The sequence below is a fragment of the Podarcis liolepis genome, assembly GCF_965112155.1.
Source record: "Podarcis liolepis genome assembly, chromosome: 2".
Taxonomy (NCBI): Eukaryota; Metazoa; Chordata; class Lepidosauria; order Squamata; family Lacertidae; genus Podarcis; species Podarcis liolepis.
Genome location: NC_139555.1, coordinates 117,323,067 through 117,340,176, shown reverse-complemented (window position 1 = coordinate 117,340,176; position 17,110 = coordinate 117,323,067). Strand labels below are relative to the sequence as shown.

Sequence of the window (17,110 nt, the reverse complement as noted above, 5' to 3'; positions counted from 1 at the left end):
GGGGGGCCGGCCGCACCGGGCGCAACATCTGGGGGTTAGGGTTAGGGGGCACAAATCCACGGGTTAGGGGGCGCAAATTACTTGCCTTGCCCCGGGTGCTGACAACCCACGCTACGCCACTGATTCTGGGCCTTCGTGCCCACAATTTTACAAAGGACTGCTTATTCCATGCATCTCTTTTGAATTTAATATATACCATAAGACTAATTCCCTGCTGGAAAGGAGGAATAACTCAAAAAGTTACCAGTCAGGGGCTAAGGCAGTCATGATAGGCAAGTGTAGAGTTGCCATATTTTGAAGAGCAAAAAAGAGGACACATTTGCCAACTTCTACTCTTAACCATGGATCGCTAAGACGACACTCATTTTAAATACCCCTACTCTATGTAGGCTTTCACAGCTGTGATATACTGCTAGTAGCAATGTTCTGAACTTTCAACAACCAGAGAATAATAATAATAATAATACAAATTGCTCCCTCGCTTGCCACATGAAAATATTTGGGCTCATGTTCCCATCTTTGTGAACGCAAGTGTGCACAGAACAATTTATTAAACTGTTAAACATGTACATATGGACTTTCCTTAAGGGCAGGGGGGTGTTAACTCTCGCCCTCCCGGACTCCTTCTCCAAGATCTTGTAGCTGGGCCAGCGTCCTTTTAGTTCAGCCACAAGACAAGGGTTTTATACAGGATGTGGCTAGCTTAAGATGCTGCTCTGTTGCGATTCTCTGCTCTAGGCTAGCTTAGCTGGGTGCCTTAGATCTGAGTCTAATGCACTAGAAATTTTTTCACGGGTTACTGTAAACCAAACCAAGCAACTTGAGACATTTTGCCAAATTTTAAAAATCCGCCCAGGGGAGAAATTTTAATCATGAAAATGGAGGACCTGTCTGAGAAAAAGAGGACATGTGGCAACCAGTCCTGAAAAAGGTCACATGGAAAAGGAACCCAACTCTCTCTAGGCAGGAATGAAACTCTTCCCTCTTTTATCTGATCCTTCTGGGCAATTTCTCTCCCCCCCCTTCTGCACCTTCAAGTCCACCCTCTCTTCCTTTGTGGTACAAACAGCAGGGCCAGAGTCAAGCTGTACAGAAGAGACTCTTGACCCCCATGAAACACTAGTCCCCCCTCCTGTGAATTGGGGTCTCCATGTGAAATTTACCTCTCTGAAGATTTCTGAATGACTGAACATCTGAGGAAGCAAAAAGACAGGCTTAATAGGCTGCAATGCAATAGTTAAAAACAAAACAAAAATATTTTTTACAAAACATAACTATAACATATCATCAGTTGTTTCCTTATTTCAGGCAAAATATTAAATCATGCAAAGATGACAGCTGTAGGCCTAAGTAGTGATGTTAAATATTCTCCAAAAGACTATTCTTGAGAATGTAGTATCACTAGGCAAAGGAATTAAAACAACTAACGTGTCTAGCTGTGATTCCTGCATTGCAGGGGACTGGACTACATGATCTTTGGGATCCTTTCAAACACTGCTAATCCATGATTTCATGGGAATATGAGAAATGGTAAACCATACTAGGAAATGGCGGAATACAATCATTCAAAATCCACAAATGAAATGGGGGTCTGAACTGGATGGATGAAGAAAGGTTTAACATCTGCCCCAAGTAAACTGGTGGGGAAAAGCTGTTGAAACTGGAATTTCCAAGTATGCTGACAAACCAGATTGCGGAAGAAGAAGCTGCAGAGCTTTGCCATGTAATTCCAAGGGTCTCGTGCAATGGGAAGTCTTCTCTCATGGAATGGGGCTGATCTCATAAGAATTGTGGGAACTCTGAGGAGATGGGGATGGCTGAAGCACGAGAAATGGCTGGTGAGGTTGAAACTCTGAGGAAGAGGCGGCTCAGGCCTTCCTCTGCTGCTGGGAGACCAGCCAGCCTGGGTAGGAGGTGGAGGAGGGACTGGGTGGTTGCGGGTGCCCCTTTTAACACACTTCACAAGGGAGAAATCCAAGCAAATCAAGAGAAACCCCAAAATAACATCCTCAGATTATGTGGAGGGATAACAAAATGCAAGGGAGATTCCTTATACATGAGAACTCAACAAAACGGAAATAATAATAATAATAATAATAATAATAATAATAATAATAATAATAATAATATATTTATACCCCGCCCATCTGGCTGGGTTTCCCCAGCCACTCTGGGTGGCTTCCAAAAGAATATTAAAATACTGTGATACATCAAACATTAAAAGCTTCCCTAAACAGGGCTGCCTTCAGATGTCTTCTAAAAGTCTGGTAGTTGTTGTTCTCTTTGACATCTGGTGGGAGGGGGTTCCACAGGGCGTTCCACATTGGACTAACCCTGCAGGATTCTCCTTAAGGGCTTTTGTAACATATTGTAAGGCTCTGAGGCTTTTCCGCTTTTATGAAAAGAAAGCAAAATCTATAAACTTAAGGGGGAAACCAGGATACTAGTCTATAGGCAGGAAAGGAACAGATGACTGGTGTGCAGGTTCTTCTCAGGGACAAGCTCTGCCCCCAATCCAAGCCTTCAACCTCCCTCCCAGTTCATTCATGGGACAGACAAAGAACCCAAACACCACTAGAGGACTGTATCCCTGAGTGACGCCATTGATGGGGGTCCCAAAGTCTGCAGAACAGACGGTTCAACACCCATGAAATATCAGTCCCCATCCCTCCTATGAAATTGTTCCTCCCCTGGAAATTTACCTTTCTGAAGCTGCTTTCTGAATAACACAGCATCTGAGGAAGCAAAAAGATATAAAGTGAATTCAAGTACAATTATTAAATATTAATTAAATCGTACAAAAAATAATCAAAAACTAGAAAATCATAGGAAGAAGCTATTAAAACAACTAAAGCTTTAAATGAGAATGGTGGGGGGAATCATTAAAGCCAAAATTGTGAAACATAAGTAGAAGCAAAGGTTGCTGTAGGACTGGCAGAGCTCTCAGGCAAAAGGAAGCCCTTCCTCACAAACCTTCTACAAATCTTTAAGGTTCTTCACAAGCATAATTGTGCCCTTTGGGGCTCATGTGCTCTTGCTTCCACTCTCAATGGGGGAACTCTCAGGAGATCTTGAAGGCCGAAGCCCTAGATATGGCAGCTGCAGGGGGACGTCTGAGGAGGAGACGGCTCAGGCCTTGGCTCCACGGCTGAGAAAGAAGCCTGAGCAGGAGGCAGAGGGGGAACTGGGGGCTTCTTAATGCCCCTTGACTCCATTCAGAGCAGGAGAACCTCCAAAAGGACAACCCCAGATTGTGCAGACAGGGAACCACATGGCAAAGGAGGTTCCGTATAACTGTAAACAGAAGCACATGGGAGGAAAAAATCCTGACTTTGCTCTACACTCTGGTTCAGGCTTTCTTTACAGGATCCAGCATCACAATATACATGGGCCATTCTGGGGGACAGGAAATGAAGGCTGGAGCACCAAGAAGGAAGCTATCCTGGGGTTACTCAATTCCATGCAATAAGAGCCCGGCATGTTCAGTTCTGAAGAAGAAACAGAATTCCCAGTGTGAAATCCTGGCAGCCATTTTTCATTACCTTCCCATAGATTCATTCTATTCTCCACAAGGTGATTTAGATCACAGGATTCCAAGATCCTGTTCCTCAGCTCTGGAGGGAAAGCCAGTGGCTTCTCTGGACTCTCTCTTTCCTCATACCTGGTGAAAAGAAAAACAGTGAATGGCCCCATTGTGGCCCCATCTCCCTAATTCTTGCAGGAGATCTTAATAACATGAACAAAGTTGAAGTTCATTTCCCAACAGGTAATTTTCAGGATTCAGCTTCATCTCTTGACACCCACCTCCAAGCCCTGGTCAGTGGCTTTGTAAGGATGCTAAACAGCACAAGGGACAAGATGTAACCCCAAGCGACACCACCGGAGGGCTCCCATGGCTTCAAACAGTGTTGCCCCCTAACAACTTTCTGGGAAGGTGCCAGGGCTTAAGAACGAGACCCCTGAAGTGGAATGCCTGCACTCCCTCCCTCCCTGAGCTTCTCCAGAGGATGTGAGTGATGTCCCAAGCTGCCAAGAATTGGGTGGCTGCTACTTAGAGAAGATGCTACTTGGACATTGAAATCTGTTGCTACATCCTGAGCTCTTCCCAAGCATCTTTGGCACTTTCTCTTCTAGATGTTTGAAATTACCAAAAAGTCTATGGACAGAAAGTGCAAGAGAACGAAAAGAGCCCCCATCCCTTTGTGAAGGGATGTGGGGAGGGAGGGAGGAGGCAGTTGACCTTGAACCTTGGAGGGAGAATTGGGGGGCCACAAGTCCAGAAGAGGGTCCCCTTCTTTTACCTGCGAGATGCTGCAGGGAGTGAGTCCTCCAGTCTCCCCCCTGCAGCCCCTGGAGGGCCATGTCTGAGGTTCTTGCATCCTGGAATCATGGAGTGATGCTAATGGAAATGAGCCAGATCCACTTACCTCTGCAAGGTCCTTCTCACATCCTAGAGGGAAAAAGAGAAGGGAATTCACTGCACACCACAGGCCACACTAGGAAGACCCCCTCAGACCCTGGGTCCTCAGATGTCAGTCTGCCTGGCACATGCCAAGGTTTTGGGGAGGGATGGCGGAATCAGCCCGTTTTGGTTTCTCACAGCTTTTATTTTCCCAGTGTAAAATTATTAACTGTTCTGATTTCAAGATCTCCACATTTCCATATTTTAATAACTTTTATCCAGTTTGCATTGTGCTATTCAGACATATGTAAGCCTACAGGATAATCCTGCCAGGGCACTGTCCCAGTCCCCAAATTTCAAATTCTGTTTTCCATCTGGAAGTAAAAAAAAGCACCTGCAGCAGAAAATGCCTCCAAAGGGGTAATAAAACAACTCCGTGTTTCTTTGGGCTCATTGACTCTTCTGCTTTTCCTGTGCCCAGAAAACACGAGTCCAAGTGGTTCTGTCTTTGCCCTGCCGCTTTCCCTCAGGAAAAACCTGCTCCTTCGTGCAACATCAAAGCAAACGTCAATGCAGAGAAAACCTGGCTGAGGTTTACTCTAATTCAGCAGTAAAAAGAGGGTTTTCCTGGAGGAAAGGGGTGGGACAAGCAGCAGTCTGGATGAGTCCCTCTGTCTTGCTCTTTGGTCACTGTGACTGAGCACCATTTTGGGCCAATCTGTATCCATGGGGAAGGGGATCAACCCAGAAATCATGGAGGGAACGGGAAGAGAAGCTTGGTCAAGAGACCGGCTCATGTCGGAAGGAGGCCTGAACGCATCCCAGACGAAGCCCCCACAGCTGAAAGGCGTTCGGAGACAAAGCATCAGCAAAGAGCAGAAGATCAGCTCCCGTTCCATCAAGAACACAGACGAATCTCTAGTCTGCATTCAGGTGAGTTAAGCATCCCAGGTCTCTTGGGTCTTCCTGTCCATTACAAACCTGACTAGAGGCTCCATCATCTCAGCCCCTGCACTCCTTGCATACATGAAAGGGGCACATGAAGGATTGGAGGCAGCCTTCTCCTGGAGCCTTGGGCTGTTCCTGCCACCATCTTACCTGCAGGAGTTCACTCGCTGGCTGCTGACTCTTCTCCTCCATCTCCTGGATGATCCTCTCAAGAGAGGAGAGTTTCCTGGAGAGTCTGGCCAGCTGCTCATCCCTTCTCCCTGCAATCTCCTTCTCCACCTCTTCCACATGAGTCAGCAGACGTTTTTCTTGTTCTTCCAGGAACCGGCGCAGTTCTCTGAACTTCTCCACGGCCTTCAGCCTCTCCGTTTCTGTTAATTTCTGCAAGAAAAGAGGAGGTCTGAGTGTGGAAGGTGATCAGCCTTCAAAACATCAGGAAGAGAATAGTGAGAATTCTACAGGGAGGACACTTCTGATTTTTCAGAGACATGAAACCTCCAGTGGCTAAAGAAGTAAACCTTTATTTTGATGGGAGGCCCTCTCCATTGCTGTTCCTGTTGACTTCTATTTTGCAGAGGGCTACAGCCTAAAACAAGGAGCATTTTTTTCTAGTCATGGATATGTGGGATGCAAAAACGTATTGCAAGCAAATACAACAGTCCTACACATATGGGACGCGGGTGGCGCTGTGGGTAAAACCTCAGTGCCTAGGACTTGCCGATTGTATGGTCGGCGGTTCGAATCCCCGTGGCGGGGTGAGCTCCCGTCGTTCGGTTCCAGCTCCTGCCCACCTAGCGGTTCGAAAGCACCCCTAAGTGCAAGTAGATAAATAGGTACCGCTTTATAGCGGGGAAGGTAAACGGCGTTTCTTTGTGCTGCGCTGGTGCTGGCTCGCCAGAGCAGCTTTGTCACGCTGGCCACGTGACCCGGAAGTGTCTCCGGACAGCACTAGAGTTGGACACGACTGGCCCGTACGGGCAGGGGTACCTTTACCTTTTTACAATGCACATGCTGGGGAATGTATCACTCAGGAGAAAACTTGCTAGTTACTCCTGAGCTGAGACAGACTTCCTTTGCATGTGATGTATGTGAGTGTGGCCTGTTCCTGGGAGAGGAGCACACGGACTCCATGTTCTGCTCTGTGTCTTCTCCATTGTGTGTTCCTAAGAGTTAGGAGAAGTGACTGCTCAGTCGCAGTCACTGGAGACTATTTCCCTTATGGGATAGTAAACATAGTTATATGTTGTTCTGTAAATTAAGTCTGCCTTCAGGAATCTCATTGTGAACTGGATGATTGTGAGTAAACTAGTTTTCTGTTAACATTAATCAGATGGTTGTGTCTATTCTTTTAGGAGGGATATAAAAAAGGGAAACCAGGAATCCTAAATAGTGAGGCTCAGATGAGCCTGCAACTAGTTAACTGCTGTGTAATTTAAAAGGGGGATTGTTTAACAACTCTGCTAAGTTATAGAACTTGCTGGCGAAAGTTATGAAGGATATAATAAAATAATATATCCTCTCCTGCCTCCCTGAACATCCCCACAGGATATTCCCTGCATGATTTGGGGCATGGCATAACCAGAGTTCATAGCTGTCCAGAGAACGTCCGTGGACATAAAACACCCTCAGTTTAGACTGGGACCATTGAGGTGGAAGGAAGGCCACAGAAACAGGAGAAGGAGGAGAAAGCGCAGAGTTTATCCCCATAGCTCCCTGAATTTCCTTAAGATGAACAATAGCGCACATTTAGAAAGACAACTCTTTCTTTATGGACAAATCTTTATGGTAAATCAGGATTTGAATTGAACCACTTCCACCCTCTCAGCTCACAAGTCCTCAGGCTTCTCCTTCACTGCTATTCATATAATAAACGACAATGGGAAATAAACTCAAATTAGCTGCATTCAAAAGTGAATTTACTTAATCTGCTATTGCTGAAAAATTATGGAGACCAAAACAGAGTAATCCTTTGAAATTCTCACCTCTGAATTGTTCAAGGTTGACCCAGCCAGGTAATACAAAAAATGTATTTATGAGGGTAAAGTACATATAAAAACATTTATACAAGGAAGTAGCTACCCTAACATCTGATTCATTTTCAGAATAATAAATGAATAAACAAACTGATATGGAAAAAGAGAAATGGGGAAAAGCTAAAATGGGCAGATTTCCCCATCCCTCCTCAGTCCTGACTCGACTCTTCAAGTGCTTGTTCCCTCCCTAGTAACAACAGAGACACTTACCAGGAGGTCTTTGCTTTCCTTGTCCAGGGCTGCTTGATAGGCCAGAATTTCGTCTCTCTCTCTCCTCAGAATCTTCAGGCGGTGACAGATCTCTCCCTAAAGAGAAAAGGAAAAAGTCAGGTTTGAAAGAGACGCACAGAGAGATGAATATTACACTGGCTTCTTGGGCTCGGTGGCCTTGCTATAATAGCAAAGTAGTTTACTGGAGTTTAGAGGTTTTCAACCTTTTTGGGTGCATGACTCCCTGGACTATCTTCTTTCTGCCTCAAGAAACAGCTGCGCAAGCCTTTGGGAGGCAGCTATGGCATCCGAGGAGGAAGGAAAGGAAAGAGGGACAGAGGCCAGTGTTGCCAGCAAACCCACTGCAGAACTGGGATGGGAAATTTTCCAGTGCAACAAACTAGTCTGGAGAAGAGCAAAGGCAGCCATGCTTGCTCCTTTGTCTTCTCTGAAGAGACTTTCAGCCTGACTTCTCATCTTGAGCTCCCAGGAAGACGTCGAAAGAGGAGGAAGGGGTGAGGCAGGATCCAACCTGGGATGTATCAAAGAGATAGAGAGGTCAGCCCAAGAGGCTAGAGAGACAGGGATAGAGCAGCGCTTCTCAAAACTTCACCCATTCCAAACCCCTCTTCTGCAAGCCTAGGGCTTTTCCACCCTTCCTCTTGACCCCACTGCTCTGCCACTTAATTGGGTCAGATGGCAATTCAGGTTTTCTGCTACTGGTCAGTTCTTTTCTCTGCAGTAGCCAGAGCCCACGTGTGCTCGGACCACCAGGGGAGATTTAAATGCTGCAGCTTCTTCCATTTCTGAGCAAAGAAGTTCTTGCTGGCCCAGAATCCACTTACGTAGCTCCTTCGGTCAGAAGATTGCTGTCTGGTCATTCCGCAAGTTCAAAGGGGCAGCTTCCTTTCATTATCATTACTATTTTGTGGCATTATTAGCATTATTAGCATTGTTCTCCGGATGTGGAATTTCTGACAATTAAATGCAGACCTTTCTATCTTCCCCGGGAATTTACAACAGTGGTGTTAACAGCGGTGTACATAGCACCAACTGCACATGCATGCAGGGAAATGAGTAGTATGCATGAGAACATCAATGCTAAATTGAGCAGATACCCGGAGGCTGTGCACATTATTGCGGGGGACTTCAATCACACAGATGTGAGGGCAGTACTCCCAAAATCCCATCAGCACATTGAGTGTGCGACAAGGGGAGAAAATACTCTTGACAAGGTGTATACGAACATTAGACGGGCATATGAGGTCAAGACCTTGGCGCACCTCGTTGGTTCAGATCATGTGTCCCTGCTTCTGACACCAGTATACACTCCCCTCAGGAAACAAGGCCAGATACAAACACGGATGGTTACGGTGTGGCCTGAGGGAGCCTCTCAGCAGTTGCAGGACTGTTTCCAGGAGACCGACTGGAATATGTTCAACCATCAAGACCTAGAAACTTATACATCAATGGTCCTGGATTATATTAGATCCTGCACAGCAAATGTCACCAGGGAAAAGTATGTTAAGTTGTATCCGAATAGGAAGCCCTGGATGACGGGAGAGGTTAGGAGATTATTGAAGGCCAGAAACTCTGCTTTTAGAACTGGGGACTGGGTATTGTATGGCATAGAAAGAGCGAACTTGAAGAGGGGTATCAGGAAAGCAAAAGCGGAGTACAGAAGAAAAATTGAGGACCATCTGAGAAATCGTGATACTAGACAAATGTGGCAGGGAGTCCAACATCTGACTGGTTATAAATCAAGGAATTCATCAGTGGTAGAGAGTACTGCTTCCTTGGTGGGAGAGCTGAATACCTTCTTTGCCCTATTTGAGGTGACACCAACAGGGATGCCAGAGCTATTGGCGTCACTACCTACAGGAAATGCTGCCAGGGTGGAAGAGGGAGAAGTGAGGCGAATATTAAAGGAGGTAAACACGAGGAAGGCTATGGGCCCGGATGGGGTGGCTGGCAGGGCTCTAAGAGATTGTTCGGACCAACTGGCAGGAATCTTTACGAAGATCTTTAACCAGTCTCTGGCCCAAGCCACTGTTCCACCCTGTCTGAAATCCGCTACCATTATACCCCTGCCAAAAACATCAAAGATAGACAGTCTGAATGATTTTCGCCCTGTGGCGTTGACACCCATTATAATGTAATGTTTCGAAAAACTGGTGAGGAACCGCATCTTATCTTGTCTGCCAGTGGGACTTGACCCTTACCAGTTTGCCTACAAGGCAAAGAGATCCACAGAGGATGCTGTGGCAATGGCTTTACGTGCTGTCCTGACTCATTTGGAGAAGCAAGGGAACTACGTGAGACTGTTATTTGTAGACTTTAGTTCTGCATTTCATACTATTCTTCCGCATAGATTGGTGGCCAGATTATTAGACCTGGGACTTCCACCATGTTTGTGCAGGTGGATATTAGATTTTCTATCAAACCATCCCCAAAGGGTCAGATTGGGTTCCCACATCTCTGCGGATCTCATCACGAACACGGGGACGCCGCAGGGGTGCATGTTGAGCCCACTTTTATATACGCTCTATACAGCTGACTGTGCCCCCAAATACCCCAGTAATAAGATCATTAAGTTTGCAGATGATACAACGGTGGTTGGTTTAATCACGGTTGAAGAGGGGGAGGCAGCCTATAGGAAGGAAGTTGAGAAGTTGGGGGAGTGGTGCAGGAAAAACAACTTACTCCTTAACTTAAAGAAAACAAAAGAGATCATTGTGGACTTTAGGAAAGGTAAATTGAATATTCAGCCACTTATTATTGAGGGGAAGTGCGTGGAACAGGTCTCAGTGTTTCGATTTCTGGAAATGGAGTTGAGAGACAACCTAACCAGCAAAGACCTGATGAAGAGAGCACAGCAGAGGTTCTATTTTCTGCGAATCCTCCGGAAAAACAATCTCTCAAAGGACCTGTTGATGGCATTTTACCATTGCACTGTGGAGAGCGTATTAACTTATGGTCTCTGTGTGTGGTTTGGGAGCTGTATGGCCAGGGGAAAAACAATGCTATCCAGGGTTGTAAAGACTGCAGAGAGAATAATTGGGTGCACTCTTCCCACCTTAGATCAAATCTATGCTGCCAGGTGCCATAAGAAAGCGGCAGAGATAGCGCAGGATAGTACGCACCCCGGAAATGATCTCTTTCAGCTTCTGCCTTCTGGAAGAAGGTACAGAGTTATAAAGGCCAGGACTAGCCGCCTGAGAAACAGTTTCTATACAAGTGCAATTCTGGTTCTAAACGCAGCATAAGGGGTTTTTATAGTATAGTGTATTTTAAAATGGGGTTCAGAGTTTTTAGGGGTTTTTGAATGTTTTATGTAGTTTTTATGTAGTTTTATGTAGTTTTATGTAGTTTTTCAATTTCATTGTTCTGCATGGGACAATGACAATAAAGATATCGTATATCGTATCGTATATCGTATACAGGGACGCGGACTTATAAAAAATATTGGGGGGGCCCGGGAAAGCTCATGAATAATAAATAAGCTCATGAATATGCAAATAAAGTGGCGCCGCCTCCTCGTGAGCGAATAGGGGAGAGTGTGCTGCGCCTATTAATCAGCTCCGAAGGAAATTGGGTGGAGCTTTTGCTCGGGAGGGAGGGCAGGAGGCATGCAGCCCGACCCTGTGCATTTTGGGCTGGGGAAGGGGCGGCGATGGCGCTCTGCTGGAGGGGCGCCGGAGATTATTGGGGGGGCAGAGCCCCCCCAAACAAATTTTTGAGGGGGCTCGGGCCCCCTCAAGCCCCATGGAGTCGGCGCCTATGATCGTATATTGCATGGCACAGGAGCATTTTTGCACCACTGTAGTAGAACAAGTGAATGATTTTAAAAGGGATGAAAAGGCATTTTTAAAAAAGTTTCTTCTGAATCAGAATTAGAGTTTTATCTTTTTTATAGAATAGCACAGGTCCAATTCTGAGTTGTCATGGCAAAGTCACCTTCCCCCTTGACTTTGCAGATGCTACTCTGAACCACGGAGTCCTTTGCCATTTGGGATGGGAGGAGATCCTCAGCCCCCCCCCTGAAACCTCAATGCACAGGTCCCACAGCACCCCCAGAATAAGAATGCTCCCCACCAGTAGGTCCTTCCACCCACCCCCCACTCCTAAATCTGCTTCCAACAGATACTTGGGGGGGGGAATCCTGCACCATCTGGGAAATTCCTCCCCCCCCCTTGCAACTGATCCCTTGCTGCTCTCTGTTTTGCAGGGCATTGAGGAGGCATCCTGCTAGCCAAAGGAGACATGCACTTAGTTGTGTATGTGCAATTTACATTTGCGTGTCAAGACCCTGCAGCCACCCCCTCATTGGGAAGTCCATAGCAAGGCCAGTGCCTAACCTGCGAGTAGGGAGGGAGGGCGGGTGATCAAGGAAGCGAGCCAAAGAGGAAGTCCTCTGGCTGCTCCTTGGTTTAAACTGCCCCGGCCACCGGATTGGCTGGCCAGGCTCTGAGTGGCTGGGATCCCCCAGGCAACGGGGACAAAGTCCACAACTCCTGGCCGATTTGTAGTGTTCTAAATATTTACAAAGCAACCTGCTGCGGGATGTGAATGAGGTTAACCCTTTCTGGCAGAGAGAAAGACTTCAACTCCCTCTTCCCAGTCATCCCAGGAGCCCTCAAGCTTCCCCTAGGCTGCTTCTAACTTAATAAACCACCACCAACTCATGCCATGCCTACTTTGGACCTGAGAATTAAAAAGAAAACCTCCCAAGATGACCCCACAGCTATTTCTCCACATCAAGATCCAGGGATCTCCTACCTTGTATTCCTCAAAAGCCTCCTTCAGAGGAATCACCTTGTGATTTTCATGTTCCTTTGACTTGTCACACACCAGGCAGATGGGGGCTTCGTGGACTTTGCAGAAGAGCTTCAGGGGCTCCTGGTGCTTCTCACAGACTCCTCCTTTCCCTCCTTCCTCCTTTCCCTCTTGAAGGCTGAGATTCTTAGCTATTTCTACGAAGTTTGCCAGTTGCCGGTTGGGGATGAGGCTCCTTCTCTGGACTCTTTCTCTGCACTGAGGGCAGGAAGCCTCTGGCTCCGATTCCCCCCAGCACTGGATCAAGCAGGATCAGCAGAAGTTGTGCCCACACTCTGGGATGGTCACTGGGTCCTTGAAGTAATCCAGGCAGATGGAGCAAGTGGCTTCATCACGGAGATGCTGGATGTGACCCCCTGCAGCAGCCATGGCTCCCTCACCCGAAAGTCCCAGGTAAGTTTCGTTTTCTCTGTTTTCAGCTACCAGGAGTTTCCCTTCCTGGTTATGACTCAGAAACTCAGTCACCACGTGATCTTTTTTTTTAAAAAAAACAACAACATAAAGTATGTCCCCAGGTCTTTGCATTTGGTGAATGTTCTACTCAAGTTTCAGGGAATGCTTCCGGATTGCTTCCAGATGCTTTTGATTATACATAAACACACACACCTAGTAAGTTGTGGTATTCATATTGTAACATTTTCATTCATAGTCTTTGTGATAGGAAAAAACTGCTCCTTTTCCCTTATGGGGCACCCTAGAGCCCGTATAGAGTCCTTATGTAGGTTGACTATTGGTAGGAGAAAAATAACAGAGGCCAGCCAGAGAATATTGAGAAGCAAAGCAGCTAGTAAGCATGGTCTTTATTAAAGCTCTTGCAACAGGGTGCTAACACCCCACCCCCACACAGGAGGGAGGAGGAACCCAGAACATTGGTATGCAAACCATAGCTGTCAAGCATCCCTTATTTGGCGGGACAGTCCCTTATCCCAGCGCCGTGCCCCGCTGCTTTCCCTTATTGATGATGTCTCTTAAATAAGCTACTGAAGGTAATGGGGCCCTTTCTATGTCCAGCTTGCTTTGTCAACAACAAATTGTTGCTTTTCTTTGTGTTGAATATGTGCTATATGGTAATTTATGGACCTAATAGGTATCTAAAGCCATTTGCACACAACAAAATATGTATTTTATAAAAGTAATTGTTGATCCCTTATTTTGGCTGCTGATCCCTTATTTTCGAGGCTGCTGGTCCCTTATTTTCAAATCTGTTTTGATCTTCAGTCCATGGGACTCTCAAGAGTCTCCTCCAGCAAAAGACAATAATTAACAGCAATTTAAAACAACTTGCTGTCACCAAAATAATGCGGGTCCCATGGACTGCAAGAAGATCAAACCTCTCCATTCTGAAGGAAATCAGCCCTGAGTGCTCACTGGAAGGACAGATCCTGCAGCTGAGGCTCCAAGACTCATGAGAAGAGAGGACTCCCTGGAAAAGACCCTGATGTTGGGAAACAGAGGACGAGATGGTTGGACAGTGTTCTCGAAGCTACCAGCATGAGTTTGACCAAACTGCGGGAGGCAGTGAAAGACAGGAGTGCCTGGCGTGCTCTGGTCCATGGGGTCACGAAGAGTCGGACATGACTAAACGACTAAACAACAACAACAATATGCGCAAGCAGGTAAATGCATAACTTTTCAGCCGTCCTTCGTTGACTTTGGGCGGCAGAGAGGGGGAGACAACCAGATGCCTAGAAACTTGGGCTTGGGGAGAGTTGGATTCAAGTCCCTTTTTTGCTTTAGGAATTCAGAGTCCCCTGGACCAGTTGCTCTTCCTGATACCAGTCAACCTCACAGAGCTGTTTTGGGGTGAGGGGGGAATAAGCCATTTAACCAGCACTAGGTCCCCATGTTGCTAGCACCTGCTCACAACACCTTGCCACAATTTAAGCTGCATTTCCGACAGTCATAGCAGTTTGTATCTCTTCTCCATCCATCACTACGGTTTGAAAACTTGCTGGTTGCAGCAATGCTTGATTTAGTGTGAATGTGCTTCTCCAACCACTTTCTTTGCACATAAGCATCTATTTGTGGTGCAATAAAAATGCAGTTTGACAGATCAATGAAAAAGAAGCTAAAATAGGTGACATAAAAGGAAAGTGGAATGGGAAGGGAGGAGGAAAGGAACAAGCTCAGGTACTAGTTCTTCAAGTTATAATGACCAGTTGGGGTAGAAACAGTGATGGAGTGACTGTTACTTGGTGACAGTTGCAGAAGAGCCCAAGGCAGCTCTGAGCCGTAGCAATGGAATAACCCTTACTGGTTTCTCTCTCTCTCTCTGCTCTGCAACCTCATGGAATATTGGCATTTGCTCAGTTCTATGTATGCCTATTTCCAGCATGGCCTACTTTAAAAAGGGTTCAATCTAAGCCCTGAGGTTTCATCCATTGTGTCATTTAAAGTCACACTGTGTTGTGCGCCTTGAAACAGCATTCTTGAACATGCTTATTGCTCCCATTGTTTTTCTGCATTTTGACTGCCAATGCAAGAGAAATGTGTTAGTGACACAGCCAACATTTGTGTGTGTGTGAGTGTGTTTTGGGGGGGCATTGTCCATTGTAGGCAAAATGGCCACTCAAGTCAGCTTCTCCCTGGGGTTCCCAATGTGGCCTTTGGCCCCTCCCATTTGTAATGAGGACTGCTTTTTGGACCAAGGATGGTGTGGAAGGGGCTGCGTGGTGTTGCCTGTCAGCAGTGGGGGTGGGCATCGGGCCAGACCCTCAGCTCAGGGTGCCCGGGGCAAGGGGTGCGTGCCACCGCCACGAGCAGGCGAAGGTGCTGGAGGTGACCGAGGGATAAAACCAAGGCGAAGGTGAGAGGATTAGGGCTTATCTGCTCCCCCCACCAAAAATATTTTTATCCAAGTTGGCGCCCATGCTTGTAAAGATCGGTTGCTGGAGGCTGCAGGGGGGCAAGGCTGCCTTTGCTCTCTGGTCATAGAATCATAGAATCATGGAGTTGGAAGAGACCACAAGGGCCATCGAGTCCAACCCCCTGCCAAGCAGGAAACACCATCAGAGCACTCCTGACATATGGTTGTCAAGCCTCTGCTTAAAGACCTCCAAAGCAGGAGACTCCACCACACTCCTTGGCAGCAAATTCCACTGTCGAACAGCTCTTACTGTCAGGAAGTTCTTCCTAATGTTTAGGTGGAATCTTCTTTCTTGTAGTTTGGATCCATTGCTCCGTGTCCCCTTCTCTGGAGCAGCAGAAAACACCCTTTCTCCCTCCTCTATGTGACATCCTTTTATATATTTGAACATGGCTATCATATCACTCCTTAACCTCCTCTTCTCCAGGCTAAACATGCCCAGCTCCCTTAGCCGTTCCTCATAAGGCATCGTTTCCAGGCCTTTGACCATTTTGGTTGCCCTCCTCTGGACACGTTCCAGTTTGCCAGTGTCCTCCTTGAACTGTGGTGCCCAGAACTGGACACAGTACTCCAGGTGAGGTCTGACCAGAGCAGAATACAGTGGCACTATTACTTCCCTTGATCTAGATGCTATACTCCTATTGATGCAGCCCAGAATTGCATTGGCTTTTTTAGCTGCCGCATCACACTGTTGGCTCATGCCAAGTTTGTGGTCAACCAAGACTCCTAGATCCTTTTCACATGTACTGCTCTCAAGCCAGGTGTCACCCATCTTGTATTTGTGCCTCTCATTTTTTTTGCCCAAGTGCAATACTTTACATTTCTCCCTGTTAAAATTCATCTTGTTTGTTTTGGCCCAGTTCTCCTCCTTGCAGGTTTTCCACAGGCGTCTGGGTGGCCCCTCTTGGGCGCTGGACCAAATGGGCCACTTTTGTGTCCTTCCTTCCACGGGGTGAATGGAGGCTCACAGGGAACCTATGATGACACACAAAGGAGACCAACATCATGTAGGGGATGGAGCAAGGGGAGGCAGCCCTTAGATAGGTGGGGGAGGTGCCTTTATTTCATCATGTGCCACCACCCTGTGGGAAACGCAGGGAAAGGAGAGCAGGCTGCACCGGTCAGTAGTCAGTGGTGCTGATAGTGGAGCCAGAGTGAGTCCTGCCTGATCTTTGAGAGGGGTCAATTCCACAGGCATGTGTTGTTCCAGCTGTTAGTATCCCAGAATAGAAATCAGATGCACCTGCTGCCAAAATGACGCTCCTTGGGGGAGCACTGTGTATTTGGGGTGGGGCTCAGGAACACGGGGAAGGTGCCCCGCGTAATGTATGGGGCAGCACAGGCCATGGAGCCCCTTCTGGAAGCTGCCAGACTGCAGCTCCCACCCTCTGTGTCCCCTGGCCATGCTGGATGGGTCAGAGGGGAGCTGGAGTCCAACATTATCCAGAGGACACCCCATTTGATGCCCCCAATATACAGAATCCAGCCTGTAAATAAGGAACGTTAATGCATCCACTCAAAACACATTTAACTGAGCAGAAGCCCCACTCAATGCAAGAAGGTTTACTTCTTTTTTGTGTAATTTTTTTAAATTCAAAATTATAACAAGACATATTATCCAAAAACATATCATCCTGTTACAGAAGAGTCCACGACCAGAAGGAGGAGGAGTATCAGGAAGAGTGGAATAAATTTAATGATTACTTAGTTAATTTGTTAAGTTAAATTAACTGAAAATAGCTTGCAGATACCTAATGGGCTTAGGATTCTATTTATGTTAAGTGGTGAATTAATATGTTTAATTCCATAAGGTGA

The 17,110-nt window shown here is 46.7% G+C and overlaps 1 protein-coding gene across 4 annotated transcripts in view; it reads right to left on the bottom strand.

The window, feature by feature from the left end:
- Positions 1-17,110, bottom strand: part of LOC310701487 (E3 ubiquitin-protein ligase TRIM11-like) — a 67,041-nt gene that overhangs the window by 1,213 nt on the left and 48,718 nt on the right. For 2 of the 4 annotated variants that reach the window (XM_083492433.1, XM_083492432.1), the window contains exons 4-8: positions 5,501-5,731; positions 4,428-4,450; positions 3,543-3,661; positions 2,703-2,735; positions 1,164-1,193 (exon numbers count right to left, since the gene is read on the bottom strand). The exons of the other annotated variants lie outside the window; for them this stretch is intronic. In XM_083492433.1, coding sequence (XP_083348559.1) covers positions 1,164-1,193; positions 2,703-2,735; positions 3,543-3,661; positions 4,428-4,450; positions 5,501-5,731 — 436 coding nt within the window. The remainder of the gene's footprint in view (positions 1-1,163; positions 1,194-2,702; positions 2,736-3,542; positions 3,662-4,427; positions 4,451-5,500; positions 5,732-17,110) is intronic. 4 annotated transcript variants of the gene reach the window in all.